This window comes from Salvelinus fontinalis, chromosome 33 (genome assembly GCF_029448725.1).
Source record: "Salvelinus fontinalis isolate EN_2023a chromosome 33, ASM2944872v1, whole genome shotgun sequence".
Lineage (NCBI taxonomy): Eukaryota > Metazoa > Chordata > Actinopteri > Salmoniformes > Salmonidae > Salvelinus > Salvelinus fontinalis.
The window spans coordinates 45790838-45809112 of record NC_074697.1 but is presented as its reverse complement, the minus strand read 5'-3'; the positions used below and the strand labels follow the sequence as shown (position 1 = coordinate 45809112).

At 45.8% G+C, this 18275-nt stretch overlaps 1 protein-coding gene across 1 annotated transcript in view; it reads left to right on the top strand.

Moving 5' to 3' along the window:
• Positions 1-17070, top strand: part of LOC129832381 (rho GTPase-activating protein 35-like) — a 104121-nt gene extending 87051 nt beyond the window's left edge. Inside the window, exons 4-7 of the mRNA XM_055896403.1 lie at positions 1285-1362; positions 4124-4255; positions 12645-12750; positions 13005-17070. Of these exons, the coding sequence (XP_055752378.1) occupies positions 1285-1362; positions 4124-4255; positions 12645-12750; positions 13005-13458 (770 nt within the window). The 3' untranslated portion in view covers positions 13459-17070. The remainder of the gene's footprint in view (positions 1-1284; positions 1363-4123; positions 4256-12644; positions 12751-13004) is intronic.
• The last annotated feature ends 1205 nt before the right edge of the window (positions 17071-18275 follow it).

Here is an 18275-nt window from a genome sequence, read left to right as displayed (position 1 = left end):
GGGGCCACTAATGGGAAAGGGTTTGCACTCTCTGTTGTAAGACGCTTTGGATAAAAGCCTCTGCTAAATGGCATGTATTATTATATAGTATGTCTCTTCCTCCTCGCCTTTTGCTATTCTCTTCTATTTCTCTCCCTGTCTCCCTCCTCCCCTCTCCATTTCACTTTCCATCCCCTGTTCCCCTGGAGTCTGGCTAGAAAAGCTTTTGTGGATAATTGATCGGCAGCAGGAGGGGATCGATGCCGCTCGTCTTGACTGAGAGACTCATTTCCTCCCGCCTCTCCCTGTCTCGGGATTTGTCTTTGTCTCCCTCCCGCCTCCCTCTCTCTAGCGCTCTCACCATCTTTCCACACCCTTGTCCTCTCCATGACTGTGGTAAAGGCATGGATTGCAGAGAGAGGAGAGGATGATAAGCAGAGAGGAGGAGAAAGAGCGGGATGATGAACACATGGGACCAGAGTTCATTAAGTCATTTTTATGGATCTTGAACTCTAGTAGCCCCAGAAGGACAGAAAGCACCGGAACACTTTCTGTAAGCCTGCCCTGGTGCTTTATGAGTTTCATTGATAGCGCTTATGATCTGTCTCGGTGGGAGGCCACTAATAGACTCTCCAATGTGTCTGTTGTTTCATTACTACACAATCTCTGCATAGAACACTGCTTCTAACAGCATTCTATTGGAGCTGCATACGCAGAGGACATATAGGGGTACTTATCGATGTCAGCGAGTGTGTGTGTGTTTAGTATAGGGGTACTCATCGATGTCTGCGAGTGTGTGTGTTTAGTATAGGGGTACTTATCGATGTCTGCGAGTGTGTGTGTGTGTTTAGTATAGGGGTACTTATTGATGTCTGCGAGTGTGTGTGTGTGTTTAGTATAGGGGTACTTATTGATGTCTGCGAGTGTGTGTGTGTGTGTTTAGTATAGGGGTACTTATCGATGTCTGCGAGTGTGTGTGTGTGTTTAGTATAGGGGTACTTATTGATGTCTGCGAGTGTGTGTGTGTTTAGTATAGGGGTACTTATCGATGTCTGCGAGTGTGTGTGTGTGTGTGTTTAGTATAGGGGTACTTATTGATGTCTGAGAGTGTGTGTGTGTTTAGTATAGGGGTACTTATCGATGTCTGCGAGTGTGTGTGTTTAGACTGTGAGTTGGATTGATGATAAAATGTCATGTTGAAAGCATCAAGTGTACTGAATCTCTCTCTCTCTCTCTCTTGCTTCTCTCTCGCATCTCTCTCTCTCTCGCTTCTCTCTCTCTCTGTCTCTGCTCTCTCTCTCTCAGGTATCACTACAGAAGGGATCTACAGGGTGAGTGGGAACAAGTCAGAGATGGAGAGCATGCAGAGGCAGTTTGACCAGGGTGAGTCACCAGAACCTCTCTTTTTGACCGTAGACATTCAACGCACACCAACAATATGAATTGTCAGCAATATGCCTTACACTCAGTGGCCAGTTTATTAGGTTCACGAAAAAGGTTCACTCCTACAGACAGAGAGTCATGTGGCTTGCTATATAAAGCAGGCAGACAGGCATTGAGGCATTCAGTTACTGTTCGATTGAACATTAGAATGGGCAAAACAAGTGACCAAAGCAACTTTGAGTGTGGTGTGATAATCGGTGCCAGGTGTGCCTGTTCCAGTATCTCAAACGGCCGGCCTCCTGGGCTTTTTACTCGCGAGTGTCTAGGGCAAGTTTTCCCAAACTCTGTCCTCGGGACCCCAAGGAGTGCACGTTTTAGTTTTTATCCCGGGCACTACACAGCTGATTCAAATAATCAACTAATCATGAAGCTTTGATCATTTGAATCCGCTGTGTAGTGTAAGGGCAAAACACCTGGACGTGCACCCCTGCACGCTGGTCTAGGGTTCACCGAGAACGGGGCGACAAACAGAAAACATCCAGTCAGTGACAGTCCTGTGGGTGAAAACAGCTCGTTGATGAGCGGTCGAAGGAGAATGGCAAGAATCGTGCAAATAACCGGCGCAGTACAACAGTGGTGTGCAGAACGCCATTTGACCAAGCACAACTCATCGGTCCTTGTCATGGATGGACTATTGGAGCAGGCGACCACACCGGGTTCCACTCCTATCAGCTAAAAACGAGAACCGGCCGCGGTGGACACGTGCTTACCAACACTCCACAATTGAGGAGTGGAAAAACATTGCCTGGTCAGACTGAGTGTAATTATTGTAGGGTCGTCAGACCCCGTGCCACCCGTGGTCAGTGCCTATGTACACATACTGACCTATGCACATACAGGCGCACACACACAAACTCACCAATGCAAAGAAACACACCTAGGCACAAACAGGCCATGGAGGTGCAGTGTTAGTGTGTTGTATCTGTCCAGAAGCCTGTTGTCTAATGGATGCACCTAATTAACCTGGGAGCATCTGTATCATGGATATGCAGGAAGGAGAGGTCTTCCTCACATCGTAGTGTGTGTGTGTACATGCGTATGTGTGGTGTGGGCCGTTAATTTCCTCCCTGATTGGTTTGGTTAATGAAGCATGCTCGCTGGTGTGTGTGTGTGTGTGTGTGTGTGTGTGTGTGTGTGTGTGTGTGTGTGTGTGTGTGTGTGTGTGAGAAATCAGTGTGGCTGAGGTAATCAGAAGCGAAGTCCTGTGTCCAGTCGAACAGGACCCTAGACCAAGGTGACAATACAATTACACATGAAATTACAGCACCGGTAGACCATAGCACCCAATCAGCTATCACCTAGCCACCCCTTACAGCAAAGGTAACCCATGGCGATAGAACCACACACCCAGTTCAGATACAACAGCCGAGACCAGACTAGTTTTCGAACTTCTCATGTCGGCTGCTGGAGTTTCCAAGGTTCCACATGTCAAATCTTAGCTGACGACTTGGGATGAGACGGATTCGTTTAGCCAATTGGAGAGCAGTGCCCTGACGTTATGTGTTTAGCCAAGCAAACCGCTAGCTAGCTATTTTGCTGCCGTTAGCAAGCTTAGCTTGCTGATATTTATCTGACAAGTCCGTGTTTCTGGTGCATGTATTTCATGATACTTGTTCACTACAACACCGGCTATAACAAGTGGCAACTTTGTATCAAGTTGTATCGAGTCGTTGTGAAGATTCCCTGTTACCGTGGAAACGGTCTCAACTGCCCATCTCGTCATCTTGATATGAATGTCCTGTCTTTAGTCAGCTATTCTTCCACACAAAATTCTAAAACTGGCTAGTTTTGTCTCGTCTCTGCTTATGTCGGCTGTTTTATCTAAACCGGGCTTTAGGAGCACTGAGATCTGGAGCTCACTCTTAGGCCTGTTCTGAGAACAGGTCTGAATCGGAAGCACTAGGCGTTACTGGGTGAGAACTGACTTGGTACCAGTGTTATCACTGAAGCTGCTCTGTTATGTACACAACAGGTCCTATTTTCCTCCTCTCTCTCTTTTCTGTCTCTTTTTCATCCTTTCTCGCCAATCCCCTCTCCCTCACCATTGCTACCTGTCTAACTCTTCCACAATCAATCACCTACTTTCTATCCCCCCCCCCCCCCCATCTCCCCGCCTCTCTTCCTCCACATTTGTCATAGACAAGCGAGAGTAATCAGAGAAGGGTTTTTAATAGTCTATATATTCTTATCCTTCTCTCCTCCCCTCCTTCACCCCTTCCTTCTCTCGCACTCTTTTCTCTGTGTTTTGAACAACAAGCGGGCCAGGCGTCGCCTGTGATTTACTCTCGGGTTTCTAATTTTAATCAGCAGTAGTGCTTCCGGTGCTGCTGACCTCGTTCCCGTCCTCTCCCATGTGGTCCCTTATGCTGACCTGCCACACTGAATAAAAGAGACTCACTTGGTACTCACTTGGTACCGAGGAGCTGGAGCCAATTGGGTGCAGCTCCTTCTAACGGGATAAGCAGTGTTCTCTAAGCAATACGGAACTTTTGTTGTGTGCTGGTGGTTTGTTTAGTCAGGTATTTTAGTCTATCACCAGGTGGGGTGATACTATAGCAGTAAAACAAATGAGTTTGAGCCAGACCTTTTGTGTGTGTGTTTCATATTGTTGTCTCTTGTAGATCATGTCCTAAATCAGGTGTCTCTTCCATGTCTTATTCTAATGAACCTCTGTGTCTCCCGCTCTCTGTCTCCCTGCTAGACCATAACCTGGACCTGGTGGAGAAGGACTTCACTATCAACACGGTGGCCGGGGCCATGAAGGCCTTTTTCTCTGAGCTGCCAGAACCCCTGGTGCCCTACAGCCATCAGATCGAACTGGTGGAGGCCTTCAGTAAGACATGGGTCTGGGGAGAGGGGAAAGAGAGGGCTGGGCTGGGGAGAGGGGTGTGTGTGGGAAAAGAGGGCTGAGGGGGAAAGGGGGCTGGGCTGCGGAGAGGGGGGGTAGAGAAAGGGGGACTGGGCTGGGGAGAGGCTTGGGGAGTGCTGGGGCTGGGGAGAGGATGTATTAGGGTTGTCCTTGCTCTATGAAGAAACCAGTGGCGGTCGGTGCTGTTTAAGATGAGGGAGGACACTTTCTTTTGTTGTCTTTTTTTATGAGAATGGCCTTATTTCTATTACAGCATGTTGGATGACTCATTCATATTCCATTCATCCAGCTCAATGTGACATCGTTAGGTTTAAGCCACTACATGATACTCAAATTTTCCCTATACCCATCATGAGGTTGCTACAACCTATGAATGAAAGTTTACAACGTAAGTGCACAGGTCAAGAGAAATGTGAGTAATCAAGGTGACAGACATTGACACATTCAATACCGCCTTGCGCTCTCTTGCCTGCATCTAGCTGATCTAGAGTGTAAACATTAGTCCAACAGTTGCAAACTAGAGTTTCTATTGGACATAAGCAGGTATGTTTATCCAAGTTTCGTTCCGTTTGCTTCCGTTCAAGATTATTATTATTTTTTACTGAATTGGCGGAATGAATACACCCCTGATCACACGCAAAAACAATTCACTTTCATAGCAGCCACATACAAACAACATGATCCTTTTGATCGTTGTATAATTCCTTCTCGCATCTACCTGCTCTCCTCCTCTCACCTTTTCCCTTCGCTTGTGGACTTCAGTGTACGACACATCAGTTTTCTGTGACCAGACAAAAAAACTTTCCAAGCCAAACCTTCGTCATAACCGCTAGCCGCTCCACAAAGCCTATATTGTCACCATATTAACGTCATGGTCAACATAGCTACTAGAGCTAACGCGTTAGTAAACCCGTTACAATCATTAAGTACAGTCAACAGCAAACCGTTTAGCATTTACACCGGTGGGCTCTTGTTCCAATAAATTAATAAAACAAAAGCTTACCTTGACTTGGAAGGGTTCCAGTGTTGGATATCCAGCTAGCTAACAGCATCTCTCTCTGTTTGAGCCAAGTGTTTGAATAGGCTAAACTAGCTAGCTGCATTCACTAGCAAAGTAAGTGAAAAAAAGACGACTAAAAAGCTCTCTTGCTTCTCCTTCATTTTTGAAGAAATTCCTTTAACTGTTCAACTATTGTCTTTCTGTCTTTGAGCCAACTACTCACCACATTTTATGCACTGCAGTGCTAGCTAGCTGTAGCTTATGCTTTCAGTACTAGATTCATTCTCCGATCCTTTGATTGGGTGGTCAACATGTCAGTTCATGCTGCAAGAGCTCTATGTTGGAGGACGTCCTCTGGAAGTTGTCATAATTACTGTGTATGTCTATAGAAGGGGGTGAGAACCATGAGCCTCCTAGGTTTCTTATTGAAGTCAATGCACCCTTCCAAGATGGCGCAGCAGGAAGACGTGTTTGTTTTCGTCCCATGTAAATATTGTCTTTTTTGTATACATTTCGATCTCTTTTCCATATTCGAATTAAATATACCTTCCTGCAACCCGCCTCACCCAATGTGGTATGGATCTGCTATTTTTTAGACCTAACTGGAACCTCCATCAGAAGCTAGCCTGTTTGGGCTGCAAGCCCGACGTCGGAACGAAAATGACAACAGCTGCAGGGCGCGAAATTCAAAATCTATTTTTTAAAAATATTTAACTTTCACACATTAACAAGTCCAATACAGCATTTGAAAGATAAACATCTTGTCAATCCAGCCAACATGTCCGATTTTTTAAAATGTTTTACAGAGAAAACACCACATATATTTATGTTAGCTCACCACCAAATACAAAAGTGGACAGACACGTATGATTATGATTATGATGTATGAATTATGATTCAAGTAGCATGCACAAGCCAACCGAACTAACCTAGAACCAACCTAAAGAACCTAGAAAAAACTACCTCAGATGACAGTCCTATAACATGTTACACAATAAATCTATGTTTTGTTCAAAGAATGTGCATATTTTAGCTATAAATCAGTTTTACATTGCAGCTCCCATCATAGCTACATCCTAGCTACAGTCTGAAATCGACCGGGAGTAGCCAGAGAAAATACAGACACCAACGTCAACTACTAATTACACCTCATAAAACATTTCAGAAAAACATATGGTGGATAGCTAATGAAAGACAAATATCGTGTGAATAGAGCCAATATTTCCGATTTTTGAAGTGTTTTACAGCGAAAACACAATATATATCGTTATATTAGCTTACAACATTAGCTAGCATACGGCAGCATTGATTCTAGTCAAGCGCTAGCATAGCACAGTTCGACAGATATATGAAAAAGCATCCCAAATTGGGTCCTTATCTTTGTTGATCTTCCATCAGAATGTTGTAACGGGGTCCAATGTCCAGTACAGTCTTTAGTTGGGTTCCAGAACGAAATATTTCCCTCTTTGGTTAGCAAGCACAACGGCCGTGCGGCGCTAATCTGTCTTTCTTCAAAAAATTCTTCCGTCGCATCACATCTAAAGTCCAGAATAAATTGCAATAATATAATTAAAGTATATTGAAAAAACATACTTTAGGATGATTTTGTGACATGTATCAAATAATATCGTAGCTAGAGGTCATATTCACCTTAAACGAGCGTCTTCCATGAGCCGAGTCCAGATTCTGCCTCGCGCCCGGAATTTTTTTTTAACTGCGCAGGTCTCACAAGATGTGGTATTCAGTCCATGGAAGAGATATTCGACTCCTTTCAACTCTCACTTCCGCATTACACCCAGATGAAGGCGTATGACGTGTTTCTACGGTCCTAAGTGTCATGACCTTGTATAGACAAGGTCTTAAAGAGACACATCGCATTTTGGAAATCTCAATTCGGGGTAGGAAAATGGCTGTAAAAATAGTTCTGTTCCACTTAGAGAAATAATTCAAACGTTTTTAGAAACTATAGACTGTTATCTATCCAACAGTAGTAAATATATGCATATTGTAAAATCAAAAATTTCTTAAGAGGCCGTTTGAAAATGTGCACATATTTTCCAGTTTTTTCAATATTCACCCTGCAGCCTGAAGAAGCTAGCCAGCTAATTAGCTACTAGCTATTTAGTCATTGTTAGCCACTGCTAGCGGTCTTTACCTTTAGCATCTCCACCAGCCGCTTTAGCCAGGAAAACACCTGCCAGTCTGCACAGAGCGATATCAGCCCTGAGCATATCGGAGTTCTTTTTTCCCCCGCTACATCACCGGATTCCTGCCACAAGCTCTGGACCATTACACCAGATCTTCACAGCTAGTTAGCTGCTACCGAGTGGCTACTGTGGCTAATGCCCTTGTCCAGAAGCATGCACCAGTTATCCTCGAGCTAGCCTTGTTCTAGGCCCATCTCCCGTCTAGCAAACAAAGTACACCAACTACAATACCGCTCTTGCCAGTTGGCCTGGACCCTTTGTCAACACGGAGCCCCGCCGATCCATCACGACTGGTCTGCTGACGTAATTCGGCCGATGTGCTCTCAACCGGCCTCTGCGTCGTGGATGTTGGTGATGATCCAACTGCTCGGCCCGGCCCACTAGCTTCCTGAACGCTGTGTCTCCCGCTTGCCTAACGTAGTAATCGACTACCAAATGGCTCCCTGTTTCATCTATTGCTGCACATTGGACCCTATGATCGCTCGGCTACATAGCTGATGCCTGCTGGACTGTTCATTAACATGGTACTTTATTTTGTTTATCTGTCGGCCCCAGACTGGAACTCTTGCCCTGTGTGTAGCTAACTGATCCTCTCTGCCCATTCATCGCCATTTACCCGTTGTTGTCCTAGCTGTTTACTCGTTGTCTCTCCCGTTGTTGTCTTAGCTCTCCCAATCAACAACTGTGATTGCTTTATGCCTTTCTCTAATGTCAATATGCCTTGTATACTGTTGTTTAGGACAGCTCTCATTGTTTTATTTTACTGCAGAGCCCCTAGTCCTGATCAACATGCCTCAGATAGCCCCCTTGTCCCACCCCCCACACATGCGGAGACCGCACCTAGCTTAACTGGCACCTCCAGAGATGCAACCTCTCTCATCGTCACTCAATGCCTAGGTTTACCGCCACTGTACTCGCACCCTACCATACCCTTGTCTGTACACTATGCCCTGAATCTATTCTACCACTTCCAGAAATCTGCACCTTTTAATCTCTGTTCCCAAAGCACTATACGACAAGTTCTTATAGCCTTTAGCCATACCCTCATCCTACTCCTACTCTGTTCCTCTGGTGATGTAGCGGTTAATCCAGGCCCTGTGTGTCCCCAGGCGCTCTCATTTGTTGACTTCTGCAACCATAAAAGTCTTGGTGTCATGCATGTTAACATCAGAAGCCTCCTCCCTAAATTTGCTTTATTCACTGCTTTAGCACACTCCGCCAATTCTGATGTCCTAGCTGTGTCTGAATCCTGGTTTAGGAAGGCCACCAAAAATGCAGAAACTTCCATCCCCAATTACAACATTTTCCATCAAGACAGAACTTCTAAAGGGGTGGAATTGCAATCTACTGTAGAGAGAGCCTGCAGAGTTCTGTCAAACTATTCAGGTCTATGCCCAAACAGTTCGAGCTTCTAATTTTAAAGATCCATCTCTCCAGAAATAAGTCCCTCACTGTTGCCGCTTGTTATAGACCCTCAGCTCCCAGCTGTGCCCTGGACACCATATGTGAATTGATTGCCCCCCATCTATCGTCAGAGTTCGTACTGCTAGGTGACCTATATTGGGATATGCTTAACACCCCGGCCGTCCTACAATCTAAGATAGATGCCCTCAATCTAACACAAATTATTAAGGAACCTACCAGGTACAACCCCAAATCCGTAAACACGTGCACCCTCATAGATATCACCCTGACCAACTTGCCCTCTACATACACCTCTGCTGTTTTCAACCAGGATCTCAGCGATCACTGCCTCATTGCCTGCGTCCGTTATGGGTCCGCGGTCAAACGACCACCCCTCATCACTGTCAAACGCTCCCAAAAACACTTCTGCGAGCAGGCCTTTCTAATCGACCTGGCCCGGGTATCCTGGAAGGATATTGACCTCATCCCGTCAGTAGAGGATGCCTGGTTGTTCTTTTAAAAGTGCTTTCCTCACCATCTTAAATAAGTATGCCCCTTTCAAAAAATGTTGAACTCAGAACAGATATAGCACTTGGTTCACTCCAGACTTGACTGCCCTTGACCAGCACAAAAACACTGTGGTGTACTGCACTACCTTCGAATAGTCACCGCGATATGCAACTTTTCAGGTAAGTCAGGAACCAATACAAACAGTCAGTTAGGAGAGCAAAGGCTAGCTTTTTCAAACAGAAATTTGTATCCTGCAGCACTAATTCCAAAAAGTTTTGGGACACTAAAGTACATGGAGAATAAGAGTACCTCCTCCCAGCTGCCCACTGCACTGAGACTAGGAAACACTGTCACCACTGATAAATCCACGATAATCGAGAATTTCAATAGGCATTTCTCTACGGCTGGCCATGCTTTCCACCTGGTTACCCCAACCCCGGCCAACAGCTCCGCACCCCCTTCAGCAACTGGCCCAAGGAACCCCCCCCCCCCCCGCTTCTCCTTCACCCAAATCCAGACAGCTGCTGTTCTGAAAGAGCTGCAAAATCTGGATCCCTACAAATCAGCTGGGCTAGACAAACTGGACCCTCTCTTCCTAAAATTATCCGCCGCCATTGTTGCAACCAAATTACTAGTCTGTTCAACATCTTTCGTATTGTCTGAGATTCCTAAAGATTGGAAAGTGGCTGCGGTCATCCCCCTCTTCAAAGGGGGAGACATTCTAGACCCAAACTGTTACAGACCTATATCCATCCTGCCCTGCCCTTCTAAAGTCTTCGAAAGCCAAGTGAACAAACAGATCACCGACCATTTCGAATCCCGCCGTACCTTCTCTGGTTTCCGAGCTGGTCACAGGTGCACCTCAGCCACGCTTAAGGTCCTAAATGATATCATAACTGCCATTGATAAAAGACAGTACTGTGCAGCTGTCTTCATCGACCTGGCCAAGGCTTTAGAATCTGTCAATCACCGTATTCTTATCAACAGCCTTGATTTCTCTAATGACTGCCTCACCTGGTTCACTAACTACTTTTCAGATAGAGTTCAGTGTGTCAAATCGGAGGGCCTGTTGTCCGGACCTCTGGCAGTCTCTATGGGGGTGCCACAGGGTTAATCTTCGGGCCGACTCTTTTCTCTGTATATATCAATGATGTCGCTCTTGCTGTGGGAGAATTCTTTGATCCACCTCTACACAGACGACACCATTCTCTATACCTCTGGCCCTTCTTTGGACACTGTGTTAACATCCAAACGAGCTTCACCTCCATACAACACTCCTTCCGTGGCCTCCAACTGCTTTTAAATGCTAGTAAAACTAAATGTATGCTCTTCAAACGATTGCTGCCCGCACCCACCCGCCCGACTAGCATCACTACTCTGGATGGTTCTGACTTAGAATATGTGGACAACTATAAATACCTAGGTGTCTGGCTAGACTGTACTCTCCTTCCAGACTCACATTAAGCATCTCCAATCCAAAGCTAAATCTAGAATCAGCTTCCTATTTTGCAACAAAGCCTCCTTCACTTATGCTCCCAAACATACCGATCCTTGACTTCGGTGACGTAATTTACAAAATAGCCTCCAACACTCTACTCAGCAAATGGGATGCAGTCTATCACAGTGCCATCCGTTTTGTCACCAAAGCCCCATATACTACCCACCACTGCGACCTGTATGCTCTCGTTGGCTGGTCCTCGCTACATATTTGTCGCCAAACCCACTGGCTCCAAGTCTTTATAAGTCTTTGCTAGGTAAAGCTCCGCCTTATCTCAGCTCACTGGTCACCATAGGAACACCCATCCCTAGCACTCGCTCCAGCAGGTATATTTCACTGGTCATCCCCTAAGCCAACACCTCCTTTGGCCACCTTTCCTTCCAGTTCTCTGCTGCCGATGACTGGAACGAATTGCAAAAATCACTGAAGTTGGAGACTTATATCTCCCTCACTAACTTTAAGCGTCAGCTGTCAGAGCAGTTTATCGATCGCTGCAGCTGTACACAGCCCATCTGTAAATATCCCATCCAACCAATTGCCTACCTCATCTCCATATTTGTTTTGTTTTTCTGCAATTTTGCACATCAGTATTTCTACTTGCACATCCTCATCTGCACAAATATCACTCCAGTGTGAATTGCTAAATTGTTATTACTTTGCCACTATTGGCCTATTTATTGCCTTACTTCATTTGTACACACTGTATACAGATTTTTCTATTGTGTTATTGACTGTACGTTTGTTTATCACATGTGTAACTCTGTTTTTGTCACACTGCTTTGCTTTATCTTGGCCAGGTTGCAGTTGTAGATGAGAACTTGTTCTCAACTGGCCCACCTGGTTAAATTTAAAAAATAATTTAAAAAGAGGACGGAAGCTAGCGTTCCTCCAGCTACACCATGGTGCTACCCTGCAGAGTGCTACTGAGGCTACTGACCTTCGTTGCGAAACATTGTGTATTAATCAATTATTTGGTAACGTGAATATAGTTAGTGTCGTTTTATGGAATTCAACGTGTATGGTTCTCCCCTTCCTCCTCCAATGGAAGATACACAAAACAAAATGCATACGGAATGTTAGATTATCAAGTACACTTCTTTCCCCTCTGTTCTTTCACGCCCATTGCGTTTTGTAATCCGTTGTCGTGGAGATTTAAGGTGTAGCGCCGGCGGCCCGGGGATTTACCTCTACTCCGGAGGGCGGTCATCATTCAGTGAGCGGAGTGAGTGTATGTGCGAGGCCCCTGAGCCGTGACAAAACCCTGACGCAACCCTGCGGCCTGCAGCAGGAGAGAGGGATGACACACGCCGTTTAAAGAGTAGTTAGAACAGAAACACGTACAGGATGGGTTGCAGAACTCTGCGTATGACCCTGTAGACTGCAAGAGAAGCGAACACATGCTTTGAAGAAGGAGCTGGATAACATGTGAACTGATGTGTGTGTGTGTGGCTCCATCTGCCTCGCTCACATGGAGACGCAAGACTGGCTGTGTTGGAGTGCTGATATCAGCTTGTCTCACTCCTATCGTTGGGCTCAGCACACCCAGAGGACCTGTGTGTGGGTTTCGAACTCTGTGTGTGTGTGAGATCACTGCTATGCATTGTTGAGTCATCTCTGACTCTCAGCTGTGATTTCAGCTTGTCTCAGTGCGTGCCATGCTCCCCGTCCCTGCACACACGTGTGCGCTTTCCTTCTTTCCCTCTAACCTCTCCTGTCTCCTTTCGCCCCAACCAGAGATCAACGATCGGGATCAGCGAGTTCACGCCATGAAGGACATCCTGCGCCGCTTCCCCAGGGAGAACTACGACGTCTTCAAATACGTCATCAATCACTTGAACAAGTGAGTGGCTCAGTGACCGGGCTCTGACAGCCATGCAGACCACAGTAACGGTCGTCCCACCCCGCAACCTTTGACCTTCCACCCTGTCAGCTCCACCCCTGGCTCTATTGAGTCAGCGTTATTCCGTCAGTTGAGTCATAGCACAAACACTGGGGAGTTTAGATTTCTAGGTTGTTCCTTTAGGATTTCTTGAACAACTTACATTGTTTTCTCTCTCTCTCTGTCTCTCCCTTAACCCTCCCTCCTTTTCTCAGGGTGAGCCAGAATAACCGTTTGAACCTGATGACCAGTGAGAACCTATCCATCTGTTTCTGGCCCACTCTGATGCGGCCTGACTTCACCACCATGGACGCCCTGACGGCCACACGAACCTACCAGACAATCATCGAGTCCTTCATCCACCAGTGTGCTTTCTTCTTCTACAATCAGCCCCTGTCTGACACCCCTGGCGGGCACGCCTCCCCCACCACCACCCTCTCCTCCCACGGAGGAACCTCGGCCTACTCCTCCTTGGCGTACAACTCTCCCTCCCTCACACCGGCCCCGGCCCCTTACGTTATGCCTGCCACGCCGCCCGTCATCCCACACTACGGGCCGCCCCATACCCAGATCCAGCATTCTCCGCCCCACACCCCCCAGTCCCCCATCCAGGCCCTACTGCCCCCCCTGCACCCCCATCACCCCCCCACGGAACAACACATGCTGTGAACCAGTGATGGAAGGAAAGAGAGATTTGAGAGCGAGATGGAAAGAGTTTGCGATTGAGGGAGCGGTGAGAGAAGGAATGTAAGTGGACGAGATTTTGAAGGGGTGGTGAGAAGTATGGAGGGAACGAGAGGAGAGTGAGATTGAGAGACAGGGAAAGCGAACGAGAAGATGAGGGGGTGAGTGAGATGCAGTACATATAGGGGAAAACTGTTGGGAGAGGGGGTTATCCAACCCCCATTTGCGTTTTAAAGATATATACACACACATACACACACTACGCACGGAAGGGGGTGGGAAAGAGAAACTTTTGAGCCACTAGTACAACATGTGTCTTCCCGTACCACTGTAGTCTCTTGACTCTTCTCCCTCTACCATTTCTTCTGCCTTAGCGATTACCTCCCTCTTTCCCCATCCAACAAACACCACGTGTACATGTCCCTCCCCAACCATAAGGGACCTCAGAACTGCTGACCGTTGCCAGGCAGGGTATCTTGTGGGAGGACATTGAACTATATGAACCTCCTAGCTGGACTCTAAAACCACTGCCCAGCGCCCCACCTTTCTCGCCCCCACCACTCCTCACCGCGATGGGGCTGTGGTTTGCCAGCGAATGCCCTGTCCTCCCAGGTTGATCCTGGGTCCAGGTGGAGGGAGGACCTGACCAGTAGCTTCTCTATGTTTATTTGACCACTGTTACCAGGAAATGGACTAGAGGCATGCTTCATCTCTCCCCCATGGACTAGCGTCCACTTCAATAGACTCATTCCTCACCCCACCCACCCACCCCCTCCGCTTCAGTGTCTGCTACAGCCAGAGATAACGCCAAGAACAAAAGTCTCAACTAACTGGATCTGCAGGGAGGCTGGAGCACGGAACTTTGGGTGCTCTCACACTCTTGGCATCTTGGGAGAGCTCCTTCCGTTCCTCTCTCTCTCTCTCTCCTCTGACACATGCCCCCGAGCCTCCAGGCAACGCTGGAAGACGTTTTTCTTTTGATTAAAGAGGATATCTTTTACCCCCCCCGTTTCTTCCTGATGTTTGTTGTTCCACCTTTCCTCTTTCGTTTCCCCCCTATGCTCCCATTATTTTCATTTTCAAACTGTGGATCAGTTTTGGAGTGTTCTGTTGATGACTGACCAATCAGAATGCACTCTCACACAGCAAGTCCCTCCTGTCAGATATCAATGCTTGCTTCTTATTGGCCCATGTGCTTTCTGTGAAGGGTGGGAATAACTGTCAGGGAGAATTAGGAGGGACAGGGATTGGGAAGGGGTGGGATTCAGGGATGCACTTTACGTACTCTGAAAAGCATTTAGGCTCTTAGACACGGAATGCCAAGAGGAACAACCATAACGATTCCCATAAGGATCCCAGGAGGCATTGGGAAGTGGTGGCAGGGAATTCATACCTCCTCCTGTTACCAATGAAGGGTTTGGAAGCCTGGGGAGACATGGGGGGCATGACCTTTGTGTGTGTGTGTGTGTGTCTGCGTACATGTGTGCCATATGCTTCTAATATGGTAGAGAGCGGGAGAATCATTAGTGTAGAGCTCTCTGAAGCTTATTGAGATTGAGAGACTGCAGAGCACTTTTGGGATCCTCTTTAGTGCGAAGTGACCCAACACTTTCTGTCTAATGCGTTGTGAAGTCGTGTAGCCACCTCACTGAGAACACACCATTGCCATCTGGTGGACAACATAGTTACTGCAGCTATGACCTCACCCACCACTGCATGGGCGGAACACCCCCCCCCCCCCTTGGGTGTAACATTAGATCTTTCTACATGCGTAATCCCTCATATTCACCTATTGAATGTCAAATGGACATATTGAGTCCAATAGGAATTCATTGTATATAACGTAAATGGAGAGTCTATACTATGAAAGCCATATTAACTGCGTTGAGATTAGCCTGTGGCTGAGGATCATATCTGTTGTGTTGCTAGGGTGCCAGCACTTTGCTACTGATGTATATACTCTCCAGAGTGTGGTGTTGAAGGAGTGTATGATAACATTTCATGTCAGCTGTCCGTGATACAGACATTCCAGTGACTAGTCTAGTGTCCAGCTGTGCTCTGCTAGTTGGCGGTATGTGGTGATGTGTAGTCATGTGTTTTCGTACTGAGGCTGGCTCAGGATAGCTGTTCAGATTCATTCAGCTGACTATGACCGGGAAGGACAGGAGATGAGGAAGCTCGTTCAGAGTATTGAAACGTAGCCAGTGGTGTTGATAGTCCCTCAATGCCATCCTGTGTTTATTGGTGTCCCACTTCCTGGTTGGCACCACTTGGTACCCCTGCCCTCTTTTGAAACGGCACCGTTCCCTGGTCCAGAGAGGCGCTCCGGGATGGAGCAGAACAGACCATCTATTCATCTGTGTTGATGACTGCGGAATTCTATGGTTCTGTCTGTGGTTGTCATAGAAACCTGTTTGATCGCTAGAGTGTGTGTGTGTAACGTGCGTGCGCGCACACACAGAGTGAAACCAAGGTCATGTAATTGGTTTCATTTTGACCCTCCGCTTTACACACTCATGCCTGTCTCCACCTCTCTCCAGTTCCCATTTGTCTTGACTGACAGGCCTCCCTTCCAGTCACTGGAGTTATACCCTGACGCCAACCCAATGACCTGCCATGCACTACCTATATGACGTTTGTTTGTCTGTGTTAAGGACTGATGTCATTTGAGCTGTCAACAGTAGCCAGACATCAGTGTAGACTCAACACTTAAGAAAGACCATGTCGCTTATAGTGGAGAATGTATTTATCCTCACGGTCATTACCCCACATAATGTAAACGGAACCTGACCACAGTTATCCTCTTAGTTACCTATAGGTTTACTTTTCACAGATGGAAAGTGAGTCAGTGAGAGAGAGAGAGGTGAATGGAATCATTATTTGGGAGATGGAAGGGGGGGGGGGGTGCGAACTCCGGTACTTTTGAATGCCGGCCAGTGGCATTCCCTGTGTATATCAATGTGTTAATACTGAACAGACTGTGAGGCAGCCAAAGACTGTGCAACAAAAAAAAAAAAGGGTGGGGGAGAGAGGAAGCAAAGCGACAAGTGGAGAAAGAAAAACTATCGTATTAAAAATGTGACTTTGGTTCTGCGATCTTGTGTCTGCGTGGCTTTTCTTTATTCTTTATTCTTTGCAACAATGGTGAGAGATGGTCTGTTAAGTTAAAGTGAGAAACAAGCAAACTATATTCAAATGGTTGTTTATTTGTATGTTAGGGGGTCTAACACTTTGCCCTTTAGTCAATGGTGATAGAATTGTTTTTCTTTTAATAATAAAAAAAAAAAAAAATGTTTTTTTAACAATTTTGTGAATGGTGAAGAGACCAGCCCGGTATAGTGCATGATATTTGCCCAGGCAAGGGAGGGGGCTCGACCACTCTCAGTATTTAAGACAAGAAGATTAAAAAACAATGAAATAATGGGAAAAAGTTAACCTGTATAAAAGATAAAATGAAGTAAACTGAAAAAATACGTCAACACAAAAAAAATGCTGTCATTATTTGCTAAGAGTATGGTAATTTGTCTCAATAGGAATGGTGTATACAGCAAGGCCTTATGTGACCTGTATTCTAGTTAATAAATCAATCTTGTAAAACCTGCCTCCTGTCTGTCTGTCTGCAAAACCCACTGACTCATCTCCTGGCACACCACACACAGCTCTGCATATACATGTAGTGTTATCAGTGTGTACTGTGAGAATATGTGTCAACGATTAAACTAGGGATTCACACACATGGCCATATTTCATTGACTGGAAGTGAACGAAAGGAATTGAATAACTTATTTCCACAGAAAGCTTTGCTACTCCTGGAACCAAGTGGAGAAAACTGCCCAATGTCGAGTTCGCTAGAGAGGCCGGCGTCATTAATGGCTTATGCTCCATGGGCCGATGGGCCTAAGTACTTTTCTACAGTTGACAGGTGTTTCTAATCATTATATTCTGAAAAGACAGAGTTAACTTCTAGTGTAGCCAAGTGAATTTTCCCAACGAAAACTGCCTAGAACATTAGAATAGCTTTACTTAGAGTAACGATTTGCTCCATTTGACTTTAATCTCTTTCAGTGGTGTAAAGTACTTAAGTAGTATCTGTAAAGAAAATTTACTGTTGACTCCATACATTTTCCCTGACACCCAAAAGTACTTGTTACATTTTGAATGTTTAGCAGGACAGGAACATGGTCCAATTCACACACTTGTCAAGAGAACATTCCTGGTCATCCCTACTGCCTCTGATCTGGCGGGCTCACTAAACACACATGCTTCGTTTGTAAATGATGTCTCAGTGTTGGAGTGTGCCTTTCTAGCCGTAATTTTTTTTTTTTACGAGAAAATAGTGCCGTCTTGTTTGCTTAATATAAGGAATTTGAAATTATTCATTCTCTTTATAATAAAAAAAAGTATCAAAAGTTTTAGTATATTTTAGCAATTACATTTAGTTTTGATACTTAAGTGTGTGTGTGTGTGTATATATGTATATGTTTAAAAACTGTTAGACTTTTACTCAGGTAGTATTTTACTGGGTGACTTTTCTTTTAGTCATTTTCTATTAAGGTATCTTTACTTTTACCCGGGTATGTTTTGTATCAAAAAGTAGGTTGGGCCTTTGTATCTAAGGAGATAAAAAATAAAATGCTGCTATCTCCAAATAATCTACAAAGCATAAACTTCCTATGTATTTATCATTAATTCAATTTCCAAATGACCAAACCCAGTCTCAGGCTTGGATAACAGTGAAGGCCCCTTCAGGCTCAGCAAAGTTGGGTAAGTCTGCTTTTAGGACTATACATGCCTTTTCTGTG